Here is an 18,609-nt window from a genome sequence, read left to right on the forward strand (position 1 = left end):
GACACACAGCTTATAAATACTAGAGTTAAGGTCCAAACCCAGTGAGTTTAACCACACCATTAAACAGCTCCTCGGTTACACAATTACTTACATTCTAAATGCAATACTGGAGCCTGCATTCAAACGGCATCGGTCACCTTAACTTGCAAGATCCACACACCTTCCCTGAGGGATTCCCAGCTTCTAGGCAGTGGAGGGGAGCAGGCGATGGGCCAGCACACAGGTGTGTTCCGGTCACATCTGCTTTCCAAGATGTCTTGTTCCTACCTGCTCACACGGGGTTTGTGAGTGACTAGAACCCTCCAGACAATTTCTGGGCAGTCAAACTTCCCCCATAAGGTATTGCTTAAAGTGATTGGTTTGGGCCCATGATTCTAATGTAATGAAGTCTCCTTTACCAGTTCAGTCGTCTGAAGCCCACTAGCTCTGCCTTGTAGCTTGGTGTCCTCTGTGGATCTGAACAGCATGATTTCATTCTGGTCTCTGATTAAACAGCAAAGGAACAGGCTAAGGACAAGACACTTTATTCAGCTGCTATTACTTCATCAACTACAGAGCGGCCCCTGTGGACCCTCCTGCTCACTGATCCAAAGGGTGCTCTCAGAAAGGTCCTCACCCCGCCACCCCACCCCGCGGTCTTCTCCCCCAGCTGCACTGCTTTGTGGCCCTCTCTTTACCTTTCCTCCCAGATCCTGTTCCTGCACTTGGGGGGTGTCCTCGGGGACAGGTTCTGAAACCAGAGCTGCTGCATTCCCTCCCGTATTGTCTTCAAAGCCAGGGGAGCAAACAAGCCTGCCTGAGATTCACATTACAGCTGGGGCTTTGGAAGGCCAGGGGCCAGCGGCAGCCGTTGCCAAAGCAACCAGGGGTGCAGAAAAGAGCAGAGGCTCTGGCCTGGCCTCCAGGGGTCAAGGAGGGGAGGGGAGGGCCAAGGGTCGGGCCCAGGTTCACTGTTTAGGAGCAAGTGTCCCAAATGTCAACCGAGGGTCCCTCTGCCTGCTAAGGACGGCCAGCGCCCCCCACAGCGAGCGCCCTGCTGCATCCCACCGACAGGTGTTCCTGAGTATCTGCCACATCAGGGGTCCACCTGGCCCTGCGGAGCCCTTCCTTTTGTACACATCCTCCCTCCCACCCGCCTGTCTTCAGTCCCATCCTCTCCTTCTCTCTTCCTCTGTTGGGACTCCTTTTTCCCTCCTTTCCCAGGTATGAGAACATGAGCATCGAAAGACTGAAACAGTAAGACATAAATTTAAATTCAGATGAAAACAAGGCCTGGGGAGGGATGGATGGCGGCCACCTGGGCAGGTTCACTCTGTAGCCTTAGCACCTCGACCTCCGAAGGGCCAGTTCCACCAACGTTGGAACCAGCGATCGGTGGGATCACCCCCATGAGGACCCCTCGATAGTGTCCTCCCTGGGGAATCAGAGGGGCTTTGCCCTTTGAAGACCTTGAGAGACGTGGCCCTCCTTTGCTCCCTGGGCCCCTCCGGCCCATCCCGAGCAGCCGTATCTCGGGAGGCAGCCTTCATGCGTGTCCAGCTCCAGCTCTTTTACCTTCTGGAAGAGGAAAACCCTGTAGGTCCAGGTCTTATGGAGCCCCTTCGCCTGAGCCCTGGTTTAAGCCAGGGCTCACTTCTTTAGATGCTCTCTGCTTCATTCCCACCACCCTGCAGGCTCGTTTCTAATCCCTTGATTTTGTAATAGTTCTTTGGGTTAACTTTGTCTTTCTCAAAATATCCTGATCAGAGGAATCACGCAGAAGTGGAAATGGAGGGTCAGAGAAGGCTTTTCAAGAGGCAGAGTCATCCCAGTGAGGCCGCGGTGGCAGGTGTCGTGCAGAAGGCAGGCGTGGGAAGGGGATGCCCGTGGTGTCTGTCTTGATGGCGGGCCGGACTCCTGCCGCCAGGGGAGTGTGGAGGGACGCCTGGCATCAGGAGGAAGTGTCTAAGCGTCCACCTGGTTGGCTGTGTGTCTGGACGTGCCTTGAGTGTCTACAAACCATTGTTTTTATGGTCACAGGACGTTTACGACCATCCACAGAACAGCAGGTGCTGGTGAGCTAGTGGCTGGGCACACTGCCCTTACACTTTGGACCTGAGACCATGTCGGTCATTAACCAGGCGGCCCTCCTAGTGGGAGGCACAGGGGATGTGACAGCAAGAGCCTAACCAGGCCGGTGTGACCTGGGGCCAGCCTCCCGTCCCTTGCCTCCGTTTCCTCGCGTGTGACGCGGACGGCAGCAGGCCTGGCCTTGCAGGGCCACTGAGGGGAGTGGGTGAGTGAACAGCTGGGCCCGCCAGCCCCTGGTTGTTCTTAGTTCCCTGGAACACTCTAAGTGCTGGGCACTCTTATCATTACAAAGGTCAGAATCCTGGACTCCAGCTTGTTTCTGACTCTCGCCCGGCTGGATGGCACCCCCGACAACCTCTGAGCACCCCAGTCTTCTCCAAAGTCCCCGTGGTCCTTTATGCTGAGCTGGGACTGCTCCAGAGCAGCCTTCCCTGGCGGCCTCAACCGGGCATCCGCTCAAGCGGGCGGGCCCAGCCTCCTGCCCGCTGCCCCCTCCTCTGCAGCAGGCGTGGGCAGCCAGGAGTTTTGCGCGTTAGTGTCAGATCATGAAGTCCCAGTACATTTGTCAGGCCCAGGAACGCTGTGTGCGGCCTGCTCCAGAAGGAGCAGCTGCGTTTTGTCCCCAGCCTCCTGCGGGCTGGCCTCGGCTCTGGGAGGAGGAGCCGCCTGGGCAGAGTGGGGCAGGTTGGGCGTTGCAGTAAGTCTGCAGGCAGGATGTTGTTCTGGAAGAGATGGGCACGGTGTTGGGGGCCTCTGAGGCCTGGCGGAGGCTGGATGTGCTGCTGGGAGCGATGGAATGGCCCAGATGTACCACCCAAAGCCAGTCACCAGGAGCCCGTAGTCCTCAACCACCCCCGTCTCCCAGGGCTCTTGTGAGCATTTTCTGCACAGAAAACCCTTAGCACAGGTCCTGACAGGTCGAATGAACACTCATTAATTTCCCATCTTTCCAACAGAAGACCCAACCACGCTGACTTAAACATATACCAACGTAGTCCACCGGCCTCCAAGCCCTTTCCCTCCCCGGCTGGCCTCTGTAAAGTACCCATCACGTGTTGAACCGTCTCAGATGGAGTGTGTTCCTCATCAGGGAGGGGCCCAGGGCAGTGCTGTGCATCTCAGCTTATTCTTTGGCTTTTAACCTAGCCACTTGCCCGGCGCAGGGTTTCTCTCTCCCTGCGTCTCATTTCTGTTGGGGGGTGCCTGGCCTCAGGCTCTGTCCTTGTTGAAACCATGTTTGTAAGGCCTCAGACGCCAGTCATCCGCTTGCCCTCGGCGATGTGTTTAATCTCCCTGAATTTTGGGTTTCTCATGCTGTAATGCAGGCAGTGTGGTCAAGGTGACCGGGTCCGGGGTTTGTGGGTGTGAAAGCCACGTGAATAAGGGCTCCGAGAGCATGTACCCAGGGGGAGGCCCGGGGAACCTGTGAGTGCCTGAGGAGAAGGAACCAACCCCGCAGGGAGGCCCAGAGCCACCCTCTTCAGTGTCAGGGCTGCAAAGAGCTTGTGGCTTTGGGATCCTGGTCCTTCTGAGGCCCAGCTCTCCCAGGGAGGTGTGATTATTGGTTCAGAGGCCTGCAAAGTGCAAAGGTGGCCGTGACAGGGCAGGGAGAGGGCTAACAAGGCCCCTCAAGCCTGGGAGCCCTGGAGGCAACGCACACACTCGGAGCTCCCGCCAGCTCAAGGCCAAGGCCACCAGGCAGCAATTCAGCAGGCGTGAGTCCTGCATCCAGGGAGGCCACCGCGAAGCTCTGTCCTTACTAAGTCCACGGCCCGAGGCCCGAGGCCCAAGGTCCGAGGCCCGAGGCAGGAGAAAGAGGACACACAGATGGGACTGCTTTCAGCTCTGTGGTCACTCCCCTGTCCCTGTCCGCCACCCAGAATCTACTGTCCAGGCTACGTTTCTCCAACTGCAGAGTTTCCAAACCCCACTCCTGGGCCCCAGGTGTGGAGGAGGTATGAGCAGGTGTGCCCACCTCCACGGGTGTGCAGGCAGGAGCAGCCCTTCTCCTTTGCTCCTGGATCCCACAGGGCTGGTGGAAACTTGGCCCCAATCATGGTCACGGCTAGATTTCCTCTTCCTCTGCTTTCAAAATCCCAGACACAGTAAGCATTCCATATGTTGTGTGAATAGATATCAAATTTATAAAAAAATAAACTTGTGTCAATAACTTTGGCTCCCTGACCTTGTCCCCATCCACCTAAAGAGGATTCTAACCCCCGTGCATGGTACACATTAGATGCTTACTAGATACTTGTTGAACAACTCCTGCTGCAAGAATTCTCCCCTCCAGCCCTGCCACTTGAGGAGTGGCAGCTACACGACCCACGTCCCCCGAGGTCCTGAGAACAGAGGCTGTGACTCAGGAGCACAGAGCCCTCACGACAAGGCCCTGGGCCGTTGTACTGGAGGGACCTGGGCCTGGCAGTGTCCACGTGGGAGGGTGCACATTCCCACCTGGCACGCACCCCACCCACAAGCACAAACACGTGTTTGCATAAACGTGTGAGGTGTGAGCCACGTCCTTATTGGTCAATAGAACTTTATCCACAGAGTGACGGGCTCCGTGCAAGCCCTTCACTTGCTGAACCTCTGCCCTACTGTCCAGACCACTGGTAGAACTGCGATGCCCCACGGCCCCTCCCCAGGTCAGACAGAGGCAAGAATGTCCAGGCTCTGCTCCCCTGTTCACATGGAGAGGAGGGGTTGCAGAACAGGGTTGTCCCCTAGTGATAACGGCAAATAATTCCACAGACACACGGAACCGATCTAACCCCAGACTAAAGGGGAGGGGCTTGCAGATACTCATTTCCACTCCAGAAGTCCAGCTCACACTGAGGACTTCCCATCTTTTGGGAAGATTTGTGATCGTGGTAACACATTAAAGATTGGATGTCCCTTTACAGCAGATAACCATCCTTTAAAGATGAATAAGCAAGCTCATTTGAGGGGCAGATGGCCTCACAACAGTTTTTCTAGAGCTAATTCGGAGGCTCTGCTCCAGACCTTTTCTGACTTCTTCCCTCTTTTCCATCAAAGCACACCCACCATGTGCCTGTGCTTGGTATGGGTGCCATGGATGAAAGGGAAGATGGACTGGAGAAATGAGTACTGGGTAACCATTAGCTTAACAGGTTCTATCTTCCCTGGCAAAATTATTTGTGATCCCATTAAAATACTTATTTTGCCATCAAGCTTCTGAACTGGTGATCTTCACGTTGGAAATGTCAGGTCTTAAGGCTGCTGGAGAAGGGACTTTGGGAAGGAGGGCTTCTGAGATTACAATATTCGTTATTTCATCCAACCAACCAACTGATCAACAGCAACCCAACATTGATTGAGTACCCACTGTGTGCACAGACATCTGCAAGGCAAAGCTCAACATCACACCTGGGCAGGTGAGACCCCAGGTGGGACTGGATAGGAATCAGGGCTATTGTTAGGGTGTGGAGCTCAGGATGGGGTGTCTGTGCTCAAGCACTACTTGAAGTCGGTTCAGATTGGTTGAGATTCTTTGAAGATTCCATTTTAAGGCACCTTAAGTGGGCCTTTCTAAAGGGGCCCCTGACAATGTAATTGTCACAGACTTGGAGTCCCACTGTCACGCCTGACTCTGGGGTCCACGTTTAGGTGCACAAGATGGTTGTTCACTTTCTGTGCCTCAGTTTCCTCACCTGTCAGTAGGATTGTTCTGTGGATTGAATGAGATAGTGAATACAAAATGCTTAGAAAAAGACCTGGTATATGATAACTGTTAGCTCTTATTACCACCAGATTGTTGCCAACTGAGTGTAGAACTTACAAGGAGGTGGGCACCGTCTGTGCCAGTGGTCAGGCTACAAAGCACATCTCTGGACGACAGGGCTCCGCAGAGAAAAGCACAGCTGCTCTTGGGGTCACATGCTGGGACTTGAGGACAGTTACCAGCTGTGTGACCTTGAGCAAATCACCTCCCCTCTTGGGGTTTTCATTTCTCGGCAGAAGGCAGAGTCAAAGGCCTTCCTTGCTTACCTCACGCTCAGTAGCAAAATGAAATGAGGGGCTACACAGCTGTGAATCGTCCTCAACACCCTGCTTTTTTTAAAAAAAATTAATTATTTATTTATTTTTGGCTGCGTTGGGTCTTCTTTGCTGCTCACGGGCTTTCTCTAGTTGTGGCGAGTGGGGGCTACTCTTCATTGTGGTGCACAGGCGTCTCATTGCGGTGGCTTCTCTTGTTGTGGAGCACGGGCTCGAGGTGTGCGGGCTTCAGTAGTTGCGGCTCACGGGCTCTAGAGCACAGGCTCCGTAGCTGTGGTGCACGGGCTTAGTTGCTCTGCGGTACGTGAGATCTTCCCGGACCAGGGCTTGAATCCGTGTCCCCTGCACTGGCAGGCGGATTCTTAACCACTGCGCCACCGGGGAAGTCCCGCTCATCACCCTGCTTCTAGGAGCCAGGAGCGACTCACCCAGGCAGGTGGGGGCCACGTTCTCTCCTGCTCAGGCCCCGAAACTTCCGCAGTGGGTGTCCTTCCTGGGCAAGCCGAGCTCTAAGCTGCTAGCTGGCAGGTGTTGATCTGACTCAGCCAGAGAAAAGGGAAAGAGAGGAGAGAAAGGCGGGAACAGTGCAGGCAGGTATCTCTCTCTCCCTCCTTCCTCTCCCTCCTTTCTTCCTGGCGTTCTCTCTTCATCTCTCTTTCTTTCTTCTTTCTTTCTCACTTTTCCTCTTTCCTTTTTAATCACTTCCTTTCTGATTAAAGGAATTGTATCAGACGCCACCTGGGCACATCTTCTCACTCTGGGTAACAAACACCTGACCTTCTGTTTTGGAGCTGAAAGGCATTCTGAGCTGTTCAGAAAGGGACACAGGCAGGGCTTTCGATGGGTCCCTGGGAAAGCGAGGCAGCGGCTGTGTCCCTTCTGGGGGAAACCCACGGGGCGGTGCAGCGTGCACCACAGGGACAATGCGTGTCCCTCTCGGTGGGGATCAAGCAGGCTCGCCAGCATGAACAGACTGGGACACGTGGGCATCAGCCTGGTGCCCTGATGAGGCTTCCTGGCCTCTGACCATCGCCTGGCGGAAACCGATGTGATTCTCCAGATCTGATGCCTTATCTCAGGTCCCTCGGATGTGCCCACCCCACTCCCCATCCTTCAGACCATGACTGTCATCCAGTCCTCCCGGGAGGTGAGTGGCCCCGGCTTTCCTCTAGAGTCTCCCCAGCCTGTCGTGAGGGGTGAGCTCTACCCACTTCCTCGTGTGCCACCCCCTCCGATCATCAAAGAGCCTCTTCTGGAGGCAAGCCTCCTCTTGGAATCCAACGTTCCGGCTCTCCTAGCTGAAGATTCCGGGATGGGCACTGGTGGCTTATCAGGAAGTGAGAGATGGATCCGGGGCCCTTCTTCCTTTTTGCTTTCTTGTATGAAACTTGAACACGCTTTGAGGCAAAGTGGGCAACTCTGACTCGGTGGAGAATCTTGTGCAAAGGGACTCAGGGGAAACAGAAGAAAGACAGACATTTCAGGACAGTATCTCATGATGGGGAGCAAAGTCGCCATCCTGGTGATGTCATCACACACACCCATAATCTTACTACAGCAGGAGAGAGGCGTGTATGTGTTCCCCCGTCATCTGCATAGGAAACGTGCTCACTTGGGCACCTGAGGGCTTTCAGGATTTGGTGGCCATGCCCCACTCTTTTGTGACTTCGTCTCGGCATTTCCCTGTGGACCCTTGGAAGTTCTCAGCAGTGGAGGGGTGGGGTGGGTGGCATTTCTCACAGGCTGAGGGCCTGACTGAGCAGACAGAGGCAGAGTAAATACATTTGGTTCTTACTTAGGATCCTACCTGAACCCAAAGACCCATGAGGAAGGTCAAAGTTAACATCAAAAGCCAAGCTCCTGGGCACCCCCTGCAGTCCTGACCCTCCCTCACACCGGTGTTTCCCATCCCAGTAACCGACAGCTCCAACTTTCAGTTGTTCTGGTCAGAAAACTTAGAGACCCTGATCCCTTGCTCTTCCTCTCCCTACGTTCAGTCCTCCAGCACATTCGGCCAGCTCTCCCTTCCAAATATGTCATGAATATGACCACCTATTGCAATCTCCACTGTCGATCATTAGTAGCCTCCCAGAGGGCCTCTCTGCTTCCAGAACAGAAGGTCAAGTCCTTGTTACCCAGAGTGAGATGTGCCCAGGTGTTTGATACAATTACTTTAATCAGGAAAGACGTAATTAAAAAGGAAAGAGGAAGGGACTTCCCTGGTGGTCCAGTGGCTAAGACTCCTTGCTCCCAATGCAGGGAATGCAATCCCGGGTTCGATCCCTGGTCAGGGAACTAGATCCCACATGCCGCAACAAGAGCTCGCATGCCGTAACTAAAGATCCTGCACGCTGCAACTAAGACCCGGCGCAGCCAAACAAATAAATAAACGGAAAGAGGAAGAGTGAGAAAGAAAAACGAAAGGGAGAGAGGAAGAGAGAATGCCAGGAAGAAAGGAGGGAGGAGGAAGGAGGGAGAAAGATACCTGCCCGCACTGTTGCCACCTTTCTGCCCTAACGATACCCACTAAGTAAGGTGTCTTTACACAGAAACGCACAAAACAAGGTTGCGTGTTAACCAGCAGCTGTAGGAGCCTAATTCTGTCTCTCCCCACCGCCCAGGAGCGATGGTTTAGTGTCTGCTAATTCAGTGTTCGTGGCTATTTTAACGAACATCACTACTGTGAATAACAATAAGCAACCGTACTTTGTCTAATACTAAGTGAGAAATAAAGGAAATAAATGGAGAGAATCCAAAACACATAAAACAAATTAGCTAACAAAGTCCGAGAGAAGAGAAACTAGCATATCGTACTGCTTCCTTAGATAGGCCTCTCCCAGCCCTCACAGGTTGCAACACTTTACAGGTGTGTTGCCTGGGCCCCATTCTCCTCCCTTCCAGCCTCTCTCTTCAGTTTGGGGGGTATTTTGACGCCTCTATAGTCAAAGCCAAGAGAACTGAGATGCTCTCTGAAGTTCGCCTTCGGCACGCCCTCTGATCACTTATTCCATTTTTCTACGGGATGTGAGGTGACACAGTTCCGTGTACACAGCTGCACAGGTTGATGAATTTTTACACGTGGATACACTTGTGAAATCAGCACTGGATCAAGGTTTAATGATCTCTGATCCTTCTATCATTTTCGATCTGAGCCACCTACCTCCTCTTACCTGGTGAGTGATATTATGAATGACCTCACCTGTCGGGAAGACCGCACCTACTACACCCATATCCAGGTGTGGCTTTTCTATTTAGGCTCAGTAACATGGCCATAAATTAATAAAATACATTTGATATCATTCCTATCACAAAACAAAACAAAATGCACACAGGTATCGGAAAAGGAGAGTTATTCCCTTCAACCACAATGAAAAATACTGGTATTATTTAATTAGCTGATTCTCTTAAAATGATTCCTTAAGGAATACAAGTTTTGAGCAAGGGAGTATTCCCCCTTCGCACTGGGCAAATATTTATAGATGGTTACTTTAACAAAATTTATTTAAATCTACACCTGAGTATTTTTGCCCCACAAATATCTTCATAATATCTTGAGAAGTCAAATGTGTGCAGTATGTTTGCTTCCCACAAGATACAGCAAGGTTTGTGAGATGACTTCCATTCATGCCCATCTTTTGTGCATTTACGGCTAGCTTAATTTTTGAGCCAAATCACCTGTCAGAGTAGTTTCTGATCATGTGTGTGAGAAAAATCTTCAAAAGTTATTGTTATATATATAGTGTGTATGTATATGTGTATATATATATATTTATATTTAAATATATTTAAAATATATATCTATTTGTTTAGACATATTTTTAAAATATGTATTTGTTTTAAATATATATATATTTTAAGATGCTTTATGATCTTGCATTGTGGGATTTGTGCTGTGCAGGGACCCAGAGCAGCCCCATTTTATCACTGGATGAGCCAACGCCAAAGGAAGATAACCTATTTCCTGCTCCCAGGGAAGGATTTTCTTGCCCTACCCAAAGCTCATCAGTGCTGGAGTCATCCTAGCTACGAGGAAACAAATGGGAGGTGCACTCAGCTCGGATCCTGGTGGAAGCTGAGCTGTGACTCACTTTGACTAACACAGGACAAGGACAAGCCCCTGCCTGTGGGCCCATTCCTAAGAGGAGGCTGGAGGGGTGGGAGGGTTGTCATGGTGATGGCCAGTCATCATGATTATGGAGAAAAGAGAAATCTGGCTTAAGATGAAATATGAGTCTTAAAAGGAGGGAGCGAGCGGATCTGGGAGACAGTGGGAAAGGAAGGCTGGGGGAGCATCTGAAGGCCTAGAGGAGGACCTATCACACGGTTATGGAAGGGACACGTAACAGCTGCTGTTGGGTGCTGCTGCAGCCAATAGCAACGGGATGTCCCAAACCAAGATGAGAAAGTACTGGGGCTCCTCCCGGAAGCCGGTAACCTGTGAATCTCACAGAAAGCTCCCTCAGCCTGGCAGGAAGACTCTCAGAGACAACGAACCATGGGCCACGGTGGGGATGGGCTCCCCCACAAGCTGTGTTGAGTTGCTTCTCTTCCTTTTCTGTGCAGCCGATTGTCTGCCGATACTGAGCTCCGTTTGCTCCCTGGAGGTGGTCTGAAGCCCTGTAGGCCACCCATCCTCACCAGCACCTTGTCTCTGCCCCCAAGACACCAGGTCCTTGGCCAACAGCCCCCTCCATCCCCTCCCCTACTACATCAACAAGCCTCAGGTGAGGGCAGGAAGGGATTAAAGGGGAGGTGAGGGAAGAGTCTGAGCCTCTGCCTCTCGCCTCCCCTGTGTCTCGTCCCACCAGCCTCCCAGCGTCGGCAGGGAACAGCTGACTCTACCCTGAGTCACACCTTCTCAGCCAGAGACAGCTCATTCCCTGGGCCCGTCCGCACAGACAGACTCCTCGAGCCTCTTTAATCTGCACTGAGGAAATTCGGAATCCAGTCACCTGAGCCTCCGTCTCCTTCCGGAGCAGGACAGACGTGTGTTTGTGGCTGACGGGGTGGATGGAGGTGTGGGAGCACATGTCATCGTGGTCCGCAGCGCACAGCTTTCCAAATGTTCCGGAAAATCAGGGTGACCCCCCGCCCCGGACACCCCTGGGCCTCTGATGAGTGGCTAGTGCAGCAAAAAGCCTCATTAGCAGGTCCTTAGAAAAAGAAAAAAGACCTAGGGCTCATCTACACACAGGCATCATTCTAGAAACCGTCCAGCCCCAATCAACCACCAAAGGCAAAGAAAGAAGGAAATGTATTATTTTGGCATCTACCATGGGCCAGGACCCTGTTCATCGCCTCTTTGTGTTGTTCTGATAAACACAGTTCTGTCAGGTAGACGAGACAGAAGCAGTCAGTGCAGGCGTTCTCCAAGTCATTTCGTTTTCCATGTTTCCTGCCCCTCCTCCCCCTACTTCCAGATGGGGGACGTGGCTGAAGCGACGTACGCCTCTTCCAGGCTGGCCCCAGGCCCCCTCCTCTCTAGCTTCCCCTCTCCCCCAGTCAGCTGGTTAAGGCAGCAGGTCTGGTGGAGGAGCATGTGCCGCAGGGCAGAGCAGAGCCACCTGGAGAACCGCACGATCGCTCTGCTTTGCCTGAGACAGAAGTTAGTCGCCAAGGCTTGCGGATACTTGTTACAGCAGCTGGTACTTCCTTGGACGAATACAGCAGGAATTATACACGCTTTATGTATGACACAAATGGCACAAAAAAATACGTAGTAAAAACACAGATCTCCCCAGCTTCAAAGCTCCTTCCCTTTGGGGAACTCTGGGCTATCGCCTTTAGTGTTCATTTCATTGAGATTTCAGTTGTGTTATTTGAAATGTCCATGTCCTCTCTTCCCAGGGGTCAGCCTTGGTCTGTGGGGTCATGAAGCCTCAGTGGCTGGGGTCACGAAGGTGGCCTTTCTGCTGCTGGGGGGCTGTCCCTTCAGGGCCTCCTCATTCCTTTATGGAGACATACCAGGTGGGGAGGAAGTGTGAGGACACGACTCTGGGGACAGAGGTACAGGAAGAGTAGAGGAATCTAGCTGCTGTCACTCGAGGGTTTCAAAGAAGAAAATGTCCACATCCCTGAGAAAGGGAAACCATTTTGGGGCTGGCACACTGCACTGGCACGGGCTCTATACGAGGACTCATCAGGGCCTGTGCTGAGCCCCGCTATGTCCAGGCTACACAATGTGAAGTAAACACAGCCCGGGGCCTCCGAGTTTACTCTGGGGGACCAAGGAGGCGGCAGGCGCTGCCGCTGACGGGAGCAGATGAATAGTTAAAGAGCATACAAGATGCCTCTAAGGGATGTTCCACCTTTTGTGACAGGGGTGGGGCTGTCAGACTGCTTTCCAGCCCTGAGAGCGGCTATGGGGAAGACGGGCTGGGTGTAGAGATAAACTTGGGTGGAGGGTTAGGACCAGAGCACGGGGCAGTGGTCGCGATCGGGAGCAAGGAGGGGGCCGAGGAGGTGATGTGAACGTGGGAGGGGAGTGTTAGGAGAGGCAGAGTCAGGAGCCTCGCTCTGCCACTCGGAGCTTTTGCCTCTGGGAAGCGTCATTAACCTTCCTGCACCTCGGTTTCCTCATCTGTAAAATGGAAGACTCTCCCCATAGAGTGTACTGAAGACTGAAGGATTAATTCATGCAAAATCTTCAAACAACTCCTCATGCTAAGCTTGCAGGCAATGCTAGGTATTGCTGTTGTTATTTGCATTACTATTATCACTGATGGGATGCTGACGGTGGTAAGAAGCCAGAAGGGACATTGTCCACCGAGTAAAGTCCAGCATCCTGGGCACCTGTTCGAGCCCCCATGTGCTCTGACTCACCTTTCCCATCATCTCCTAACAGAACTGGATGACCTGTCAGCAGATGCTCAACCAGCAGGTTGCACAAAGAAGGGAATGAATCCAACACAGACTCTCCCAGACCCTCCCCAAATGGCTGTGCACCACGACCCTCAGCCAGCCCTTCATCCGGGATTCATACGACATGCAGGGTCCACTTGGGTCCTTTCCCAGGCTGGTCAAAGGGTGGGGATGCATGGGTCAAATGGATTCTAACTGCAGGTGTGGAAGGATCTCCCCACTCTGCCCGCCCATCCTTCTGGGTCCTCCTCACGGGCGGGAAAGGAAGCTGGTGGTCATCTCACAGTAAGGCCACTGAAGACATTCTGCAGCCCCGCTCTGGGGGCAGCCTGAGGACCGCCCCCCTTCCATCTCGAGTCGCTCACTGGGATGTGGTGTCCAGGGTGGGAGGGGAGGCCAGCAGAACAGAAGCAGACGGGCCCAAATCCCACCCTTTACAAGACAGCCATCCCGTCTGGCCAAGAATAGAATAAACCAAGCCTAAGGAGGAGCGAGGGTCATGGTTGGGATGTTTAGTGACCAGATCTCTGAAATTGTAGTCACGGCTCAACGTTTTCTCTGTGGACACCTTCCTCCCTCTCTGTGCCACCCCGATCTCTCCACCACTGAGCTTCCATGAATTTAATGACGGTGCCACTTACTTGCTATGTCACCTGGTACCTCGGAGCATTATTTATGGGTGATAGTAATAACCCACCTTTATAGGGAACTGGTACGTGCCAGGCCCCTGGGTACCTCTGCGCTTAACCTTCCCAACAAAGCTCATCCCCATTTTACAGATGAGGAACCTGACCTTCAATAACGTGTCCAGCAAGGCACAAACTCTAGTACATAGCAGGGCTGGACCTTGACCTCTCCCCAGCCTCGGACCAGTAAACTCAGCTCTTCACCTCCGGAAACTGTATCACCGGCTCTTTGAGAGGCACTGTTGGGTGGTCATGTTCCTGCTAATCTCAACAACCAGCCATGGATGGATTGCTTGACTCGCAAGACTGTTTTAAATAAAATAGAATGTGTTTCTCTTAAGGTGTCCAAATCCTTAAGAAGATCATTTCCAACTTGTTTCCAAAGAATTTTTGGATGGAATCAGTCCATTACCCCCAGCTTTATGGTCAAGACCCGTCCCCCTGCACCCACGCCGCCCTTTTGCCATCTGTGCAAGCTGTCTGGAGACAAAGCCAAGAGCGAGAGGCAAAGACTCAAATCTATTTCGGGGAAGAATCTGAAGGGACTTGAGTAAAGATTCTGCAAACAACACTACATTTAATTTTAGATGAGAACCCGACTGGCCCTTGCCCGTTAGTTTTGGTGATGTGACATTGTTTAAAGTTTAAATATTCTTTGCATTTTCCTCCCAACGCTGCAGTTACATTAGAGGCTGGCTTGAAGGACCAGATATTTATGGATGTGCATGTCTACTGATTAGCCCTGGCTGCCTGTGAGTTTTCCGAGCCACCGGGGAAGGTGTGCTTTGTACAGAGCGAGAGAGTATGTGTGAAATATTCTTTGAATAATGAACGCGAGGTGCTCTGAGAAGACTTGACTTTATTTAGACATTCCGTTTCTTCGCAGTTTCCTCCCCGGAGGTCCCTTGGCTCTCTCTCCAGACAGTGTGTGTGTGGTAAGAAAAAGGCAGTGTGCGAGGGGTGGGGGCGGGTCTGCAGGGGTGGTGGGTTGTGACTGCAAATCAGGGGAACATAGATTTTCTTACGAGGGAGATTGCATCATTCATACTTGAAAATCCCACGTGGAACAACTTGGTTAAATATTTATATATATATGGTTCAGGTTACCCAGAGGTATTGTGGATCTTGGGGAAGAGTTTAAAAAAAAAAAAAGCCCACTTGATCAAAGATCAAAGGTTCACCCATGGCTATGGTCAGTGCAAAACTGCACCAAGGGTCTACACTCTAAAATATGTGCTGGCACGGTTCTCTCAATTTATTAAGCCCTTTGCTGAGGCATTCTCTGTGGAGGGGAAGACCCATAAAAAGGTTCGTGCACTTACCAAAAAAAGTGCATCTATGTAAAACTGAGTTATGGCTGTAGAATGAATCTCTCATATAAGGACGCTTGGGAGAGAATTTCAGATTGTATCAACTGTGATTTATCTGGGCCCCAATACACTGAAGTATGTAACGATCTTGACTTGGAACTACACTTCCTTCCTCCAAAGTCTCTCCCGCCTCCAAGACAGTGATTTCAGGCAGGATGCCCTCGTCACTTGTAAAGGGTGATAGAACCAGACCGCTGGCTGATTCTGTGATACTGAAAACAGCAGAGCTGTCCCCAGACACTGGGCTCCTTGTTAAACTCAATCCAGTAAATATCTTGGAAGCACTTTCTTTGTGCCAGACATTCCAGGGCATTTGGGAATCAAAGGTGAGATCAATACCACACACAGTGAGTTTCAAGTCCCCTGGGAGGAGCCCAGGGGAAACCTTCCCTAACAGGTGGTGTCCTTGATGGGTGGTTAGGATGGTGCCTCCTTCCTGCGTCCAGATGGAGACCATCACCTTGCCCCTTGTTTCTGCCCAGGACCCCGCTTCTGAAGTAGGCAGCTGGAGGGCACAGTGTCCTTCCCCACGCCAGGAGGGGGCCCGGGGCTCCTGTCAGCGTCGGGGCATGTGTGCCCAGAAGTGTAGGAGCGAGGTCCAGCCCTGTCCAGCGTTGGCCACTGCCCTCCCAGGTTCGGGCTGGAGCCTCCTGCCTCGGTTCCGGGCTCCTCGGGGTTGGGATGAAGAGGAGAGATGCAGGGGGCAGTGGTGCTGTGGTCCAGAGTGGTCTCTTCATGCCAGGCACCATTGCTGGCCTTCTCCAGGGGTGAGTCCCTAGCACAACAGCTTTCCCCGATGTGGGGGACACCCTCGGTAGCCGGGCTCCTGTCTCCTTCCCTTAGCTCTGCTCCGGCTGTGCACCCCTGCACCCCAGGAACTGCCTTCCTTCCGGGTTAGCCTGTCCCTTCTGCCGCGTCCGCTCAGCTAATGGGAAGGCTCGTGCCACCCTCCCACGCCACGATGCAGAAGTGCCATCCGAACGTGCTAGCTGGCTCCCCTTGTCCTGCGGGGAGACCCCCCACCCCAGGCAGGCGCTGAGTTCAGTCTTCTTCCAGGCCACACCCCCCAGCGCTGTGGTGCAGCAGTGGCACCACGAGGGTCTCTGGGGTGTGATCCCTCAGCCAGAAAACTCAGTGAGTTCTCTGCGGCCCCACACTTTGCTTGTGATCAGAATGTGGGGCTGGGGAAGGAGAAATGCTCTGTCTACTCAGACTCTCTCCAGGACAAAAGACGCCTGGAAAGAGCACGTGATGAACTGTCTGATGGACGGTGCGGGCAGTAAGTTAAGCTCCGGAGGACCTTGAGGAGGGAGAGGTCAGCTGGGATTTCCTCCTGGAATGCCAGGTGGAATTTGTCGCTGGATTGTAACAGGGCAGTCGCTACTTTCAAAAGGAGCTGCCTTTGATGTATTGTTTGCTCCCAGCTCTAAGATCAGATGTACCCACGACTTCCCCTGGTGCTCAAACAGGACACGCATGGAGATGAAACATTTGGCCTGGCTGAGCTCAGGGAAGGTCTGGTTATTAGGGGAGAAAATGTCCAGCCTGAAAGATGCCGGGTGACTCATAATGCAGAGAAGTTTCTTTGATGTGAGATGGGCATTTTTTATCTTGTGAGGTGTCAGCGTACTGCGTGGGGAGCTCCTATACGTGCGGGGCCCGGCAGATGCCCCAGGGGGTGTGCACAACCTGGGAAGAGGGTCTGGGCTCCCTGTGAGGGAGGGCTTCCTGATTATCAGGACCTTCTCCCAACGCAAGGTGGAGAGCTCCCCGTCACCAGAAGTGTTCAAGTAGAGTCTGCACAAGACAACGTGTCGTGCTGGACTCGATGCTTCTTGCCAGTCCTGATAAATTCAAAGCTCCTGGAAGCATAGGTCTGTAGAGACCTCAGACCCCTGGTGGTTTGGAAGCGCTGGTGATTATTCAGCCCCGATTGTCTGGGCTTCATGAGACTGATGCTTTTATGGTTTGGTTTTCTCCCTGCGGGGTCAGATAAAGGTTAACCCTTTATCTCAGGAAGGCAGCAGGAGCAAGTGACAGGCTCAGAGTTGCACTTGTTTAGGGAGTGAGGGCTGAAATTCATACAACCCTATGTTTTATGAGCCTCCAGGAAAGGCTGTCACGGCAGCACCTGTAAGACAGGCTGGGGTCTGGGACCCTTTCCTGCAGTGCTGCAATGCTTGCCTCTGGACACACCTCTCCTCGTCTCCTCGAGCAACAAAATACAAAGACGCTATAAGGGACTAAAAATAACTGCGTGCCTGCCTGCTCGCGAATTTGGGCAAATTCTGGACAAGATACAAAGAGACCAAAAAAACCCAACTGCCACCCCCGAAGAGCCAGGGAGCAAAACAGGGTGTCGGGAGCAAAAGCAGGGTCCTGTGCGTGCCGCCTGCACCCAACGCCACCAAAGGGGTGGGCAGAACACCTAAGCCCCCCCTCCAGCCGGACCCATGGACACACCCCTACCCTCACCTATATAAGGAACAGGTTCGCGCCCCACCTTGGGAAGCAAGCAAGGGAACTTGTTTGTTCTCGCTCCTCCCTGCTGCAGCAGGGGCCCCAATAAAGCCTTGCCTGAATGTCTTGTGTGGCCTCTGATCAATTTCTATTGATCAAGGGGACCAAGAACCCTGGTCAGCAGCACGTGCACAGGCCAGAGCCCCAGGAGGGTGGAGGTACCCAGCTCTCCTGGCATGAATCGCCAGGGCTGCCAAGATGCTCATCACTTAAGTACTGCTTTATCCCAGGCCTTGGATTTGGAGGGAGAGGAGAGGGCGAGTTTTCACCTCTCTTGCAATGTATTTCTATGGTATAGCAGTTGCTTATAACATTAAAAAAAATGCAAAAAATATATTTTAACATTTCTCACTTAGAGCAAAGTGATTCCCATTACTATGCAGCTCCCTTAGGGGCTGGACTGGGTCATTAACATAATAACACCCTCTGAACCCTGAAGCATGGCTAGTTCATCAGTTCACTACAATGGAATGATCTGGAAAGAAGGAATGCATAACTAGTCAAGCGAGTGTTGGTTTTATGGGTGACTGGTCGTGGGATGGTAGGGAGGGGGGTGTTTTAGATCCAGGGTCTCTGATCATAACATTCCTGGGCTGCAGGGCACTTAGGAATCTGCTAGTCCAGCATTTTCTAACTGTGCTTCCCAGAGACCTAGGAGTCAGTGGGGGGTCTTCTCCCACCCCCCTCTTCAACCGGAGCACCTCTGCTTTACAGGCCTGGTTCAAGAGAGGAAAAAGTTCACGGGCATCACTCCTTCCGTGCAGCCAGGCCTGGCAGGTCTTCATGGGGATGGGGCAGTGAGAAGCTCCGCTTTTTCTGAGAAAAGCCAGGGGTCCCAAGTGTAAAGGGTGGCTCAGGTTTGTGGGGACATGGCAATGGGAGGCTCCGGAGAGCTGAGCGCTTCCAGTCAGGGTCTTGGGGGGGCAGAAAGAGGACAAACCATTTCCCATTCAGGGACCAACCGCTCCGGCACTGGGATTCTGGACCTGCCATCAGTGGTTTGCTCTTGGCCGGCCTCAGGGTCCTGCACTTCCTGACCTTGTGCGGAAACGTGATGTGTGTGGACATTTCTCTGGGATGCA

The 18,609-nt window shown here is 52.6% G+C and overlaps 1 protein-coding gene across 3 annotated transcripts in view; it reads right to left on the reverse strand.

Moving 5' to 3' along the window:
* Nucleotides 1-18,609, reverse strand: part of LOC149749970 (uncharacterized) — a 57,665-nt gene that overhangs the window by 13,108 nt on the left and 25,948 nt on the right. For 2 of the 3 annotated variants that reach the window (XR_016391932.1, XM_089906587.1), the window contains one exon: nt 490-16,987. Coding sequence is in view for 2 of the 3 variants with exons in the window: in XM_089906587.1 (XP_089762713.1) it covers nt 16,969-16,987 (19 nt within the window). In the remaining variant the exon portion in view is untranslated. The other variant, XM_089906584.1, reaches the window with a different exon arrangement.

The sequence above is a fragment of the Delphinapterus leucas genome, chromosome 2, assembly GCF_059928025.1.
Source record: "Delphinapterus leucas isolate spDelLeu-1000000601 "Yukka" chromosome 2, BTC_Dleu_Yukka2, whole genome shotgun sequence".
NCBI classification, from domain to species: Eukaryota; Metazoa; Chordata; class Mammalia; order Artiodactyla; family Monodontidae; genus Delphinapterus; species Delphinapterus leucas.